General features: G+C 47.1%; 3 protein-coding genes across 3 annotated transcripts in view; 1 reads left to right on the top strand and 2 right to left on the bottom strand.

The window, feature by feature from the left end:
- Window positions 1-719, bottom strand: part of LOC116550558 (keratin-associated protein 10-1-like) — a 1646-nt gene extending 927 nt beyond the window's left edge. The window contains exon 1 of the mRNA XM_032276573.1: window positions 1-719. This exon is cut by the window's left edge and continues 927 nt beyond it. Within this exon, the coding sequence (XP_032132464.1) occupies window positions 1-330 (330 nt within the window). The 5' untranslated portion in view covers window positions 331-719.
- The window catches only part of PWP2 (PWP2 small subunit processome component), a 613222-nt gene that overhangs the window by 370197 nt on the left and 227751 nt on the right, over window positions 1-15274 (top strand). The gene's annotated exons all lie outside the window — the stretch shown is intronic.
- LOC116550555 (keratin-associated protein 10-4-like) lies at window positions 10780-12333 on the bottom strand. The gene has a single exon (XM_032276570.1). The coding sequence runs from the start codon at window positions 12111-12113 to the stop codon at window positions 11097-11099; it is 1017 nt and encodes a 338-aa protein (XP_032132461.1). The 5' UTR covers window positions 12114-12333; the 3' UTR covers window positions 10780-11096.

Genomic DNA, 15274 nt, shown 5'->3' with positions numbered 1-15274 from the left:
GCAGGCCTGCTGGCAGGGGGAGGAGGTGCAGCAAGCCGGCTGGCAGCTAGACTGCTGGCAGCACGAGGGCGTGCAGGAGCTGGTGCAGCCTGATTGGCAGGGGCTGGGCTCACAGGGTGCCTGGCAGCAGGGGCTGGACACACAGCTCACTGGGGTGCAGACCAGGGTCAGGCAGGGGGCCGGGGTGCAGCAGCTGGGGGCGCAGCAGGGGGGCTCGCAGCAGCTCTCTGGGCAGTCGTCCACCTGCCAGGAGGAATCAGTGCAAGAGTCACAGGAACCGGGAAGGCAGATACGGCTGCCGTAGCTCAGGTCGCTGGAGCAGACGGACATGGTGGAGCTGGGGGAGTGTGTGAATGAGTGAGTGTGTGTGTGAGTGTCTGAGGTGTCGTGGGCAGCTGGGCTTTTATATCTGGCCAGGGCGTGTGTTGTTTTAGCTGGAGGCTCCACGAGTCTTCCCTTTCCTTGTTGGAGTTTTGAGCTGGGCCCTGGAAGTCCTCATTAGTTCTAGTTTATTTACACAACAGTATTTGCCAAGCCTGTAAAATACACGGTTGGGATTGCGGCCTGTGTCTACTCCCTGTTCCGTGCTGGTCCTCTAAGCAGACATTTCAGGGACGACGTATCCTCAGCACACAACCTGTCTTTCAAGTTCTGCGCTCTCTGTCATGTTGCAGGTGAGGGGACCGGAATTCCCAGTCTCTGTGGCTGGGCAACAGGGCACCGAGCGTCAGGGCAGAGTTGGGGTCCCTCTGATGAGTGCTGCTGGTCAGCTGAAGAAGCACTGCACACAGAGAAGTGCCAAAGGGCAGGCGAGAAGGAGTTAACAGAAGAGACAGAAAATCTCACACACAGCACGGAATGACAGAGGCGGAATATGTGGAAGCAATCGTAAGAGAAACGTGATTTTTCCAGAATATCTAATGTTCATCAAATAAGATTTTCCAGAAAGAGAGTACAAAGGCGAGAAGCGGGAGAAAACTTTCCAGGTCGGAATGAAAACTACGGTCTTCAGATTTGAAATTTTATCAAATATGGGACAAATTGAATGGAGAATGGTGCACGTCTAGACAAGCTGGTGACATTTCCAACACCAAACATAAAGAAAAACCCTCAAAGCCTCCAGAGAGATGCGTGTCCTACTGCAGCTTGGGACATTTGCATGTCCAAAGAGACTGGAGCCAAGTCTTAGTCTGCAGGAAAGTTCCTGAGAATATAGAACACTACTAAATCATCTGGGGTAGGGGAAATTAAAGTTTCACACAATGCAACTATGACTATGTCTTCAGAGCACATGGTGTCCCAAAACAAAAAGCAACTTCAAAGAAAGCAAAATACAAAAAAGAACGAGAAAGAAGCGCCTCCCAAAAAAATCAGCCACGATTAGGTTGTTAACTTCTTCAGGGAGAGGAAGTACGCCTGCTTCCCTTAACCTTAGAGAACCAAATAACAATGAGTAATCCTCGTCCTCCTCCCCCTCCCCCCCTTTCTCCTTCTTCATTTAATTTACCCTTAGTGGTCTACAGTTCCATGGGTTTTGACAAGTGCCTGGAATCCTGTATCTCCCACCACAGTACCGGAGAGAGGGATTCTAGCATCCTCAAAAATTCCCTCGTGTTGACTCACTGTGGCCAGCCCCTCCCCCACTCATGTCTCTTCTAGAATGTCATGTACCTTGGACATTCAGTGTGTCGAATACTGAATAAAATCATTCAGTATGCCGCCTGGCAGGTCTCACTTGTTTCACTTAGCAAAATGCGCTTGGGATTCCTCCAAATTGTGCTGTGTATCAGTAGTGTATTGCTTTTCATTGCTCAGTAGTATTCCATTGTATGGGTGTACCACAGTTTGTTTATTCATTCAATGACTGAAGGATGTTTTGTCTCCTGTTTTGGTGATTATGAACAAAGCCTCTACAAACATGTACAGTTTTGGGCATGGTAATGAGTTATGTTCTCTAGGGTAAATACCCAGGCGTGGAATTTCTGGATCATATGGTCAGTGTCTGTTTATCAGAAACTGCCAGACTGTTTTCCAAGGTAGCTGTGCTGTTTTACATTTCTGCCGGCAATGTGTGAGAGTTCTCGTTCCCATCCATCCTTGCCAGTACTTGATGTTGCAAGTTAAAAAACAAAAACAAAAAAGTAGCCATTGTAATCAGTGTGCAGTGGTAACTGTTGTGATTGGTGATTCGTGATGTGCTGGACATATTCAATGTGCCTTTTTGCCACAGTGTGTGCTGGAGTGGATGTGGTCGTTTACATTTCCACCACCAATGGGTGGGTGTTTCTGCTCCTCCTTCTTGCCAGCACTTGCTATGGTCGGTCTTTGTAATCGCAGCCATTCCAACAGGTGTGTGGGTGTCTGTGGCGTTCATCAGTGTTTCCCTAGCGAGTCGTCATCCCGAGCATCCCTTCATGTGCTTATTTGCCATCTGTGCATCTTTTTTGGCAAAATGTAGAAACATTACATTTTCAGGCCCCTTTTTATTTTTTCATTTTTATTATTATTGTTTTCTTTTTGGGGAAAAGAAAAGTTCCACTGTCTCACCCAGGCTGGAGTGCAGTCACACAATCTGGGCTCCCTGCATCCTCCACCTCCCAGGTTCAAGTGATTCTCCTGCCTCAGCCTCCCATGTAGCTGGGATTACAGGTGCCCGCCTCCATGCCCAGCTAGTTTTTATATTTTTAGTAGAGATGAGGTTTCATCATATCAGCCAGAGTGGTGGTCTTGAACTCCTGACCTCAGGTGATCCACCCACCTTGGCCTCCCAAAATGCTGGGATTCCACCATGCCCATAGGCCCCCTTTTTAAATTAGGTTTTCTTGATGTTAAATTTTGGGGATGCTTTATATATTCTGGATATAAATACTTTGGTCAGATGTGTGATTTGCAAATATGTTCCATTAGTCAGTAACTAGCCTTTGCATTTTCTTAAGCATCTTTTGAAGATAAAAGTTTAAATATTGAAAAAGTCCAATTTATCAGCCTTTATTTTTTCTAGGTCATGCTTTTGGTATTGAATCTGCCTGATACTAGCTCATGAGATTTTTCCCCTGTGTTTTTTTCTTTTAAGTTAAAATCTTTTACATTTTACATTTAGGTCTATGATCAATTTTAATTTTTACATTAAGTATGAGATACCAGTTGAGGTTCACTTTTTTTGCCCCCATGTAATTCTTTCAAACACTCTTTCCCTGGGTGACACAGGGCATGTGGGAGCAGCCTCCCTGGGTGACAGACCAGCAGCACTCTAGGCCTGGCCCCTGAAACCATTCTTTTCTCCTAGGATCCTGGGCTTCTGATGGGGGGAGCTGCTTCAGAGATTTCTGAAATGCCTTCAAGGCCTTTTTCCCATTGCCTTGGATGTTAGCACCTGGCTCCGTTTCAGCATGCAAATCTCTTAGCAATGCTCCATAGCCTGTTTGTATTTCTCTCTTGAAAATGCTTTTTCCTTCTTTACCACATGGCCAGTCCATGGATTTTCCAATTTTTTATGATCTGCTTCCCTTTTAATTATAAGTTCCAACTTTATGTCATTCTCTTGCCCTCTCTTGCTCTCTCTCTCAAGTGACACACTGCTCCCCTTTGCCTTCCACCATGATTGTAAGCTTCCTGAGGCTCCACCAGAAGCTGAGCAGTTGCTGGCACCATGCTTGTACAGCCTACAGAACCATGAGCCAAATAAATATCTTTTCTTTATAGAGAAATAAATACCTTTCAAATAAATATCATCATTGAGAGCTTTTTAAAGAAATCATGAATTGATGTTGAATTTTGTAAAATTTCCTCCTATATCTATTGGAGTTATTATATTGCTTTTCTTCTTTGGTCTGTTAATATGGTGAATTACATTCAGTGTGTTTTGTGTCTTTTTTTTTTTAAATTGTTGAGCTACTCTTGCATTTCTGGGGTGAATACCACCTGGTTGTAACGTATTAGTCTTTTCATGTTTTACTTGTTAATATTTTGTTGAGGATTTTTGTGTCTACATTCTTCAGGGATATTGGTTGGTAGTTTCCTTTTATGTGATACCTTTATCTGTTTTGGGTATCAGAGTAATGGTGACCTCTTGAGATGAGTAGTGAAGGGTTCTGTCTTCTATTTTATGAAGAGATTATATAGAATTGTCATTTTTTTCTTCTTTAAGTGTTTTGATACTTACATTCACTAGTGGACAGTCTGGGCCTGAAGCTTTCTTTAAAATTGACATAGAACAGCAAAATAATGAGAAGACAAGCCACAGACTGGGAAAAAATATTTGCGAAAGACATATCTGATAAAAGTGGTTGTCCAAAATATAAAAAGAACTCTTAAAGCCCAACAATAAGAAAATGCATAACCCAGTTACAAACATGGGCAAAAGACCTGAGCAGATGCCTCAACAAGGAAGGTTTACAGATGGCAGAGAAGCGTGTGAAAATATACTGAACATCCCACATCATTAGAAAGTTGAAAGTTAAAATAATGAGGTACCACTACACACCTGTAAGAATGGCCAAAATCCCAAACAGCAACAGCACCAAATGCTGATGAGGACGTGGAGAGACGGGAACTCCCATTCAGTGCTGCTGGGAATGCAAGAGGGTACAGCCACTTTGGGGGACAGTTTCGTGGTTTCTTACAGAACAAAAAACACTCTTAGGATCCAGCAATTATGCTCCTTGGTATTTACCCAAATGAGTTAAAAAACTTAGGTCTACACAAAAACCTGTGCAAAGGTGTTTATAGCAGCTTTATGAAGAGTTGACAGAACTTGGATGCAGCTAAAATACCCTTCAGTAGGCAGATGGATGGATAAACTGTGGTGCATCCAGACAGTGGGTTATTATTCAATGCTAAAAAGAAATGAGCTATTAAGTCATGAAAAGGTATGGAAAAATCTTAAATGCATATTATTAAGTGATAGAAACTAATCTGAACAGGCTACATACAGTGTGATTCCAAACACATGACTTTCTGGAAAAGGCAAAACGATGGAGACAGTAAAAAGATCAGTGGTTGCCAAGGGCAGAGGAGAGGGAGGGACGACTGGGCAGAGCACAGAGGATCTTTAGGGCAGTGAAACTCTGTGTGATGCTTTAACGACAAATCGTGTCATTACACCTTTGCCCAAACCCACATAATGTGGGTCACACCAAGAGTGAGGCCTCATGTACGTTGTGGATTCTGGGTGATGATGATGGGTCAGTGTAGGCTCATCACTTGTAATAGATGCGCCATGCTGGTGGGGGACGCTGTTAATGAGGGAGGTTGTGCATGTGTGGGGCAGGGGATATATGGGAATGCTGGAATCTTCACTTAGTTTTACTGTGAACCTAAACCTGCTCTAAAACATAAAGTTTATTAAAAAATTAATACAGGACAATTAGGGTTATCTGTTTTTTAGTAGTTTGTGCCTTCAAGGAATGGGCCCACTTCATATTAATTACCCAATTTATGTGCATAGAATTGTTGTATTTTCTTTTTATTTATTTATTTTTATTTTTGAGACAAGGTCTCACTATATTGCCCAGGCTGAGGTGCAATGGTGCAATCACGGTCCACTGCAGCCTTGAACTCCTGGGCTCAAGTGATCCTCCTGCCTCAGCCTCCCAAGTAGCTGGGACTATATGCACACACCACCTGCCCAGGTAATTTTAAATTTTTTATAAGGATGGAGTCTCACTATATTGCCCAGTCTTGTCTTGAACTCTTGGTCTCAAGCAATCTCCCAATTCGGCCTCTCAATCCAAAAGTGGATCACATGTGTGATCCACTGCTCCGGCCTCTTTTTATTCTTCAGATGCTTGTGGGGTGTATGGTAATGCCGCCTCTTCCATTCCTGATGTTGATGATTTGTCTCTTCATTACCTTTTCCCAGCCAATTTAACTAGATGTTTATCAAGTTTATCTTTTCAAAGAGCAAGGCCTGGTTTCCTTGATTGTCACATTGTTTTATTATTTTTCACTTAATCAATTTCATACCTTATGCCCGCTTTGGGATTAATTTCGTCCTTTTTTCATTTAAAAACCTTAACCTCTTTATGTTATTTTATGTAAAGTGTACTTCTTGCAATAAGCATAGTTGAGGTTTGGCTTTTTATCTAATCTGACAGTGTCTTTTCCATGCCTTTTCTCTCTCTTCTTCTTTGGGGACCCCAATTACCTGTATATGAGGTTACTGGATGTTTCCTAAAACCGCTAATGCTTTGCTTTTTGTCCGTGTTTCATTTTAGATCGTTTCTATTGCTGTGTCTTCAAATGCACTTGATTTTTCTTCTGCAGTGTTTATTCTGCTGTTAATCTCATCCAGTGTAATTTTCACCTCAGGTATGGTCATTTTCCTCTCTAGATGTTCTGTTTGTGTCTTCTTTAAAAAGATCCTCCTCATCTTTATTTCATACGCTTACTTTTCCTCTGGCTTCTTGAACGTATGGAATATAGTTATGACTCCTTAATGTCCTTGCTTACTAACGCTATGATCTGTGACATTTCTGAGCTGGTTTCAACTGATCTGATCCTTAATATGCATCACATTTTCCTCCTCTTTGAGTGCCTGGTAGGTTTTGAATGGATGCCCAGCATTGTGAATTTCGTTTTCTTGGGCGCTGGATATTTTGCATTTCTACGAATGCTCTTGAGCCCTGTTCTAGGGTGCAGTTAGGTTACTGGAAAGCTCATTCTCCTGCAGCTTGTCTATAAGCCGGGTTAGGCTGGACTGGACCAGTGGTTATCTAGGGCTAGTTATGCTCCCACTTGTGAGTCATCTACCCACTGCCTTGACGATTAGGAGGCTTTTCCACTCTGGCAGGTGGGAATAGGCGCTATTTCTGGTTCTGTTTGGTCTCTGAGGATTATGCCACCAAATTTTACTGGTTCTCTCCAGTCTCAGTCTCACACATGTTTGCTGGCCATTACTCAGCTGAAGACTTGAGGAGACCTCTGTGGATGCTGGGAGCTCTCTTGGTGCAGCCCTTTCCTCTGTGGCACTCTGTCCTAGGAGCATGAGCTGCCTTGGTCTTCCTCACCTCCCAGATCCGTCTCTGAAACTCAGGTTCCCCTGTCTGCACTGTCTCCTGGAAACTCTCTAAGCAGGGTGGTGGGAGGGATGGTCGTGAGGCTTCTGCATTTGCCTCCTGCTCTCAGGGGTTGCCTGGCTGTGCTGCCTCAAGTCCAATATCCCAAGACCACTGTTGCATGATTTTGATAATTTTTCCAGTTGTCCCCGGTGGGAAAGTGCATCCAGTCCCTGTTACTCCAACCTGGCGTGTTGCTGAAACACCCGGGGTTCAGTCTGGGTCCCACTGCTCACGTACAGAGAGCCAACCACTGAGACGAGGTGTGTCGCTGAGAAGGAGGCTTTAGTCAGGTGCTGCAGCAGAGGAGATGGGAGCTGAGTCTCAAATCCATCTCCCTGACTCAAACCAAGGATTTACATAGCAGGAAAGAAATATAACAATGTGTAAAACAAAGGCCTCTCAAAAAAGTATCAATGAGGTGAATCTCACCAGATCACCACATCCTGACAGTGAAGTATGGGGCCCTTCATTCAGCGTCATTGCTTTCTTTCCCAGATAAAGGAAAGTTTTTTGTTTGTTTGTTTGTTTGTTTTTGAGACAGAGTGTCACGCTGTTGCTCATGCTGGAGTACAGTGGCACAATCCCTGCGCACTGCAACATCTGCCTCCCAGGTTCAAGCGATTCTCCTGCCTCGGCGTCCCGAGTAGCTGGGATTACAGGTGCACACCACTGCACCCAGTTAATATTGTATTTTTAGTAAAGACGGGTTTTCATCATGTTAGCCAGGCTGGTCTCAAACTCTTGACCTCAGGTGATCGGCTCACTTTAGCATCCCAAAGTGCTGGGATTACAGGTAAAGCAAAGTTTTGAGCTTTAAGATCAGCCGGGCCAAATTCCGTGTTCATCCAAAGAAAACTATCTATGGGCTATTGGGTCTTTTTCCACTGGAAGTGGATTTTCTGTTCTGCCCAACTTTGTTTCCACTCCAAGCTCCTTACCCTCAGGTTGGGAGAGAGGAAGAGGGACTCTTCCATGGAAGGAAGCCCTGGTGTCTCAGGCTCAGGAGCTCACAGTGGCCAGAGTCCGGCCCTGTCAGGTTCTTCCTGCAGCCGCCTGTGCTGCGTGGCTGATGGAGAGGAGGGCCCTGCCCAGCTGCAGCAGCTGTTCTCACGCTGGTCGCTGTCCAGGCGGTCCTGGGCTCCCCATCCTCAGGCTGCCACTCCTCCCAGTGCTCGCTGGGCATCCTCCCGCTCAGACCTCAGCAACTCTGGCTTCTGGGCCTGGCTCCTACCCACTTGCATTTTGGGCCCCTGGGTGATATCTTGTCATTAAGTTCTGCCCTAAATGGAACCCATGGGTTTTTCTTTCTCTATCTGGGAATTCTGGCTGTTTCTATTTGGGATTTAGGGAGATTTAGAAACTCCGCCTCAGGCACCGTGCACACATCTCTAAAATCCACCTGTCCCCCTCAAAACATTCCTTATTGATTGTAGTAAATGAAAATTCACAGCAAAAAAGAAATAGAAAGATTTGGTTTAAAAATAAAAGGTTTCTACCCAAAGCCCACAGCAAACCACATGTGCAGTGGTGAACCTTTGACCAATTCTCACAAAAGTCAGAAACCATCAAGGATTCTTTTAATTTTATTCAGCATCATTCTGGGTGTTCAAAGTCATGTTGCGACAGGAGAGACAATAGAAGTGGGAGTTGTAGAGACTGGAAATAAGAAGTTAAATTCTCCTTATTTTCAAATGATGAGCTCATCTACAGACAAAACGCCAAGAAAATCAATGACAAACCATAAGAACTACTAAAAGGACTTGCAAAGAACAGGAGCTAAACATATGGTTTGCTAGGAAGACAACATATATGTGAATAATTTATACAGACATGTATTATATTTAAGATTTATATACTAAGACGACGTAATAGAAAACTGTTCGCCACTTACACTAGTAAAACATGCCTGTGAAATTCCTAGGAGTTAATCCAAATAGGAATACTTTAGACCTGTAGAAGAAAATGATAAAATTCTAAATGGACCAATTTCACTATGTAACTGGAAGGCAATATTAAAAATTATAATTTCCTCCTGAATATTTAAAAGCCCAATGCAATCCCAATCAAAATTATAGCAGTTTTAAAAATACTTGAAAAGCTTTCTAAAATTAATTGAGGAGAGTCTATATACAAGCTAGAACCAGTGTTTTTTAAAAATGAGAAAGTGACGCCTTCCTTATGAGCTGTTAGGATGTGTTACAAAGCTGAATAGCATGGATTAAACGTCTGGAGTGGGTGCACGGATGGATCAAGAGATTAATGGAACAAAATATAGATTTCAGAAGTAGACTATACGAACACTTTATCAGGCAAAGAGATGTTTCAGATGGGAGATGGAGAGAATAACTTTGAAAAAGGACAGTTGGCTATTGGTGGAAGAGAAAGATTAATGCGTCATACTGCACACAAGTCATATCAGCAAATGGGGCAAAAGTTAAATCTAAGCAACAACAATGAACCGATATCAGCACATTGAGACCGGTTTCCAGGCTCAGGGAGTATGCGGCACAGAAGCAGTGATGGGTTAGAAATACCTGGAGTGCATGTGATGGACAGAGGATCCCCAGCCCTAAATCCGCAGGAAAAACACAAATAGCATGATAGGAAATGGGCTAGGAATGTGCCCAGCAAGCAGTGTGGATGGCCGTGCACTTAGGCGGTGGAGGTTCCCAGCAGCCGTCAGCGCGGAGGGCAGGGAGCTGAGAGCCGAGCCACTGAGGGCACCGGGCAGCACCACGCGGGGACTTCCCCAGGCTCCAGGCCGCGTTCTGTGGTGTTTCTGCACCTGTTCTGACCACAGCCATGGCAGCACCACGTCCATCAGGCTGTGGGCATCTGAGCATCCCGGGGCGGGCATTCATGTCAGGGTTTTGGCCTCTGCAGCCGGCCTGGAGGAGCTTGTCTCACAGCCGGAGGACTCGCTGCTCTGCACCCACCGCTGGTGGCGGAGCCGTATGCGTGGCCTGATGTCACCACTGTCCCCGCTGATGGCCTTTCCCACAGGACATCACAGGCAGCTCATGCTCCCTGCATGGACCGAGCCTTAGAGAGATGGGGGCATCACTGACTGTGCCCAGGTCATCTGCAGGAGCCCCGGCTCCTCATCCCTATACCCCCATGGAAGCTGGTGCCCCCAGAGGAGAACCTGGGCAGTGGAATCCTGCATGTCCCTCCCCACCCCCATGATGCTCCTGTCCCTGTTGAGTCCCTGGGAGAATCCTATGTGTCCCTCTGCCCCCTCCATGTCCCCAGTGAGCCCCACCGAGGCCCCTGTCTCCCATGCAGGTGCAGCCGCCCCTCACTTTCCCCTCTCGTTTCTGCTAAATGGGCAGAACCTTAGGGGGTGGCACACAGGGAGGGTGACCAGGCCCGGAGGCTGCGGTGTGGGGACCCCAGGCCGGCTTCCCAGCAGCTGACTCTACAGGGTAGGCTCACCCAGGTGGGACAGTGGGTGCAACGGTCCTGGGGTCTGGAGAGCCCCACAGCCCAGTGCAGGGCAGCGAATGAGAAGGCTCAGGAAGACCCAGGCACAGGGGCTGAGCCGGGACTGAGCCTTCCTGGTGTGGCCGTGAGTCCCACCTGGTGACCCCCTGGAGGAGTTAGGCCACTGTCCCCTGTGACTTCTAGGTTAAGTCACTCATTCCTGGAAACAGTCATGGCTGGAGGAGACCGATGTCAGCTCAAACCATGTGTCCCCCCAGGAGCACACAGGAGAAGAGAATCAGGTGACCAAGGAGAGTTTATTGGGAGCAGGAGGAGGTGCTGACAGGCTCAAGTCGAGGCCAAATGACCTGGGGCAGAGAAGCTGGGAGGGAGGATGGGGCCCAGCAGGCAGGTGGGCACATGCTGGGAGGCAGGAGCTGGGGAGCAGTGAGGATGGGGCTCCTGGGAGCAAGGAGGGTGGTCACCTCAGCACAGGGGAGACACGAGGACCCATCCCTAGGTTAGGACAGCCACCTAACCCAGGTCAGGACCTGAGCATGGCTGGCCTGGGGGACCTGCCCATCAGCAGCTGGACTCCTGGCCTGAGCCAAGTCCTCAGCAGGCTGGGCAGGAGCATGTGGGGCGGCAGAGGAGGGACACGCAGGAGGCCGGATGGCAGCAGCTGGGCTGGCAGGAATTGGGGGCACAGCAGGAGGGGACGGGCACGCAGCAGGCAGGCCTGCACACGGGGCGGCAGAGGAGGGACACGGAGGAGGAGGGTCTGCAGCAGGAGGTGGTACAGCAAGCCGGCTGGCAGCTAGACTGCTGGCAACATGAAGAGGAAGCCCCAGAGCAGACAGGCACACAGCAGACAGGCTTGCAGCAGACGGGCACACAGCAGGACTGCTGGCACGGAGAGGAGGTGCAGCAAGCCGGCTGGCAGCTAGACTGCTGGCAGCATGAAGAGGAAGACTCAGAGCAGGTAGGCACACAGCAGACAGGCTTGCAGCAGACGGGCACACAGCAAGACTGCTGGCAAGAGGAAGAGGCACAGCAAGCTGGCTGGCAGCTAGACTGCTGGCAGCATGAAGAAGAATCCTCAGAGCAGGTGGGCACACAGCTCACAGGCTTACAGCAGACGGGCACACAGCAGGCTTGCTGACAGGGGGAGGAGGTGCAGCAAGCCGGCTGGCAGCCAGACTGCTGGCAGCATGAAGAGGAGCCCTCAGAGCAGGTGGGCACACAGCACACAGGCTTGCAGCAGACAGGCTTAGAGCAGACGGGCACACAGCAGACAGGCTTGCTGCAGAGAGGCTTGCAGCAGACGGGCACGTAGCAGGCCTGCTGGCAGGGGGAGGAGGTGCAGCAAGCCGCCTGGCAGCTAGACTGCTGGCAGCATGAGGGCGTGCAGGAGCTGGTGCAACCTGATCGGCAGGGGCTGGGCTCACAGGCCGCCTGGCAGCAGGGGCTGGACACACAGCTCACTGGGGTGCAGACCAGGGTCAGGCAGGGGGCCGGGGCGCAGCAGCTGGGGGCGCAGCAGAGGGGTTCGCAGCAGCTCTCTGGGCAGTTGTCCACCTGCCAGGAGTCGGAGCAAGCGCTGGAGCAGACGGACATGGTGGATGCGGCCATGCTGGGTTGTGGAGGAGGTGAGTGGGGGAGATGTGAGTGAGTGAGTGAGTGAGTGTGTGAGTGTGTGAGTGAGTGGGTGGGAGGGTGGATGAGTGACTGTGTGAGTGTGTGAGGTGCTTGGGGCTCTCAGGATTTTATACCCCTCCTGGCCTTGTTGTCCCAGGCCCCCAGCCTCCCCTTCCTTGTTGCTGAAAGGAAGCGTCTGTCATGATTAGGGATGTGTGTTTGCCTGTAATGTGGCCCAGCTCATAAATCTCCCGTCAGGTCTGGGCTGTGGCCTGTCCCATGTGGATCCCTGAAGCAAGAGTGAATGTGGGCCTGGTTCAAGCACCCACTAGTGCAGCCCCAGCTGTAAGAAGGGGGCTGTGGAGGCCGGGGTCACCCTTCAGCCTTATGCAAAGTGTGGCATCCCAAGCGAGAGCTGTCCCACTCACGATGATGGGGGCATCTCCTCCCTAAAGCAGGCCCTCACTGAAGAGGCAGGAGCAGCGGGTAGAAGATGGCAGCACTGGAGCACCTGGAGAGAAGGGGCAGCAGTGGCCAGTGAGCCCCACATGGTGGCCCCCCACATTCCTTCCCAGTCCCTGTCACTGGAGGAGTTAGAGCCCAAAAGAGGGAGAAGAGGAGCAGGGAAGGAGAGGCCATGTCCCTCCCCACGGCCTTCCCCGAGGCCCACTCAGCCTTGCGTGTGGGAACGCTGGGGCTAGGACTGGGTTTCAGATAGGAAAGAGGATATTTGAACTGGTCCATTTTGGGCATGGATTTGGTTCTGCTCTTAAAGATCATCGCTCTATGATGTGCTTCAATAATAAATAATTCAAGTCCCATTATCAATATTTCTTAAATTTTTTTTGTGCAGATGGGGTCTCAAGTGATCCTCCCGCCTTGGCCAAAGAGCTGGGATGACAGGTGTGAGCCCTGCGCCTGGCGTTGTCAGGGTCTCTGCCGTGTCTGTTCCCTGTCCTTGCTCATGGTCCTTGCTGTCCTCAGCTCCCGTTCTCCAAATGTAAGCTTCAAGTGAGCAGGGACTGTGTCCTGTTCACCACTCAGCCTTCAAAGGTCTAAAATACTGCCTGGCACAGGAAGATCCTTTATAAAGATGGGCTGAAATAATACACTTCTTTTGGAGAAACTGGTGAAGAGTAATTTTGAGCCCTGAAAATCATTCCATTGTGCCACCTTTCTCTTATGCTGTGTAAAATGCTCTGTCAAGTTCTGCTTTTGTGTGGGGAGAACTGGCTTACATCAGAGTGGCCATCTAGCTGAGAAAAACTAGAAATCTTGTTTACAAACAAAATCTCCGTTCAAAGGGGCCGGGAGGTGTCAAGACGGCAGAGACCTGAGTGGGTGAATCCTCATTAGAGAGAAACTGCACAGAAGTGAGTCCAATATTCTTTGCAGATTTTCTTACTGAGGCATTCACCAATTCACAGGCCACAGCCAAGAGGGCGAGAGGCAGATCAGCTGAGCAGAGCTTTTAGTAGTCTCATGAAATTAGAAGAAAAAAACACGGAGTTCGGGACCTGACAAGGTGGAGGGATTCCAGTTAAAAAAAACCGCAGGCTTTCAGTTGGAAATGCTGAATACAAGTGAAGGGCTACTCCCTGGGAGGAAGGAACAACCAGAAAGAAGAATGCAGCCCATCTTTAAATAGCTCGTATTGACCTCATATGGTCTGTCCGTAGCCTAACTGTCCCCCAGAAACAAAAGTGATCTCCTCTGGAGACAGCAGCATCAACAGAGGCTCAAATAATCTGACAAATATTCATAAAGTCTGTCATTCAGTCAAAAATTACTAGGGGTACTAGAAGACAAGACCGATTGACCAAAGGACCAAGAGGAAAAAACCAACAAGAGCAACAGATGTGCAGGAGATCTGGATGTTAGAATTCTGAAACTGGAATTCAAAGTAATGCTGATCAACTTGCTTAAGAAAATAGAGGACAAATGGAGAATTTTAGGGTCAAACTGGATTTATTAAATGGAATCAGAAAGTCTGGAAACAAAGAACACAACAGCTGAAATTAAGACCCAAGTAGCTTAGCTTAACAACATAGAAACAAAACTAAAGAGAAGATTAGTAAAGAAAGGGAGAGGAGGAAATGTCAGGCCTGCGTAGAGATAGGAAAGAAAAGAGACACATAAAAAAAGTGGAGCAGTAGACATGCCTATATTTTGTGAAAAGTTGTGGGAAAAAGGATTGAAATCCTACAAGGGAAGAGTAAAATAGGGTTAGGAAAATATTTGAAGACATAATAGACAAGCACAAGAAAGAAAGAAAAAGAAAAAAAGGAACCTTCCCCAAACCAAGAATTTTTAGCAACGGAATACAAAGAAAACCACACCTGGGCACACTGGGGCTGAAATCCAAAGACTGAGAAAATTTAAAAACAGCCAGAGGAAAAAAAGGCATATTCCCTTCAAAGAAGCAATGATAACATTTACAGATGACTCCTCAGTGGAAACGATGGAAGGCAGAGGACAATGGAATGATGTATTTACTGTCTGAAAGAAAAGAAGCATGAAGCTAGAATTGTATACCTGGGAAGAAGATTCCCCCAAATGAGAACAGAATAATGACCTCCTCTGGACACTGAGAGAACGTGTCACCAGCAGGATCTGCACTAAAGAAAATATGAAAGGGAGCATTAGACAGAACAAAAATGATCACAGATGAAAGCAAGAAGTTGATAAGGAAATTAAGTGCAACAAAAGAAGAATATGTGGGAAATCTAAATGAATGTTGACTGTGTAAAATGTAAGTTGTAAAATATTTATAGAAATAAAATACATGGCAAGAATTCAAAATTCGGAAGAAGATACATGGAGTTAAAGTGGCTTAACCACACTGTACCATCTGAAAATAATATAAGGTCTAATTTACATTAGACTTTAAAAAGTCATGGATTCATGTTATAATCCCCACTATAGTAACAAAAGAATATTCAACTCACTAGGAAGTAGATGCACGTACCCAGTTGAATTAGGCCTCCCCAAAAGTCATATCCCCCCAGAACCTCACAATGTGACCTTATATGGAATGAAATAAGGTCTTTGCAGATATAATTAGTTAAGTCATACAAGATCATAGTGAACCTTAAATCCAATGTCCAGTGTCTTTACCAGAGAAAGGAGAAGGAAGTTCAGACATACACACAAAG

This window comes from Sapajus apella, unplaced genomic scaffold (genome assembly GCF_009761245.1).
Source record: "Sapajus apella isolate SASKATOON/1434 unplaced genomic scaffold, GSC_monkey_1.0 scaffold8, whole genome shotgun sequence".
Classification (NCBI taxonomy): domain Eukaryota; kingdom Metazoa; phylum Chordata; class Mammalia; order Primates; family Cebidae; genus Sapajus; species Sapajus apella.
This window is presented reverse-complemented; position numbering and strand designations above follow the sequence as displayed.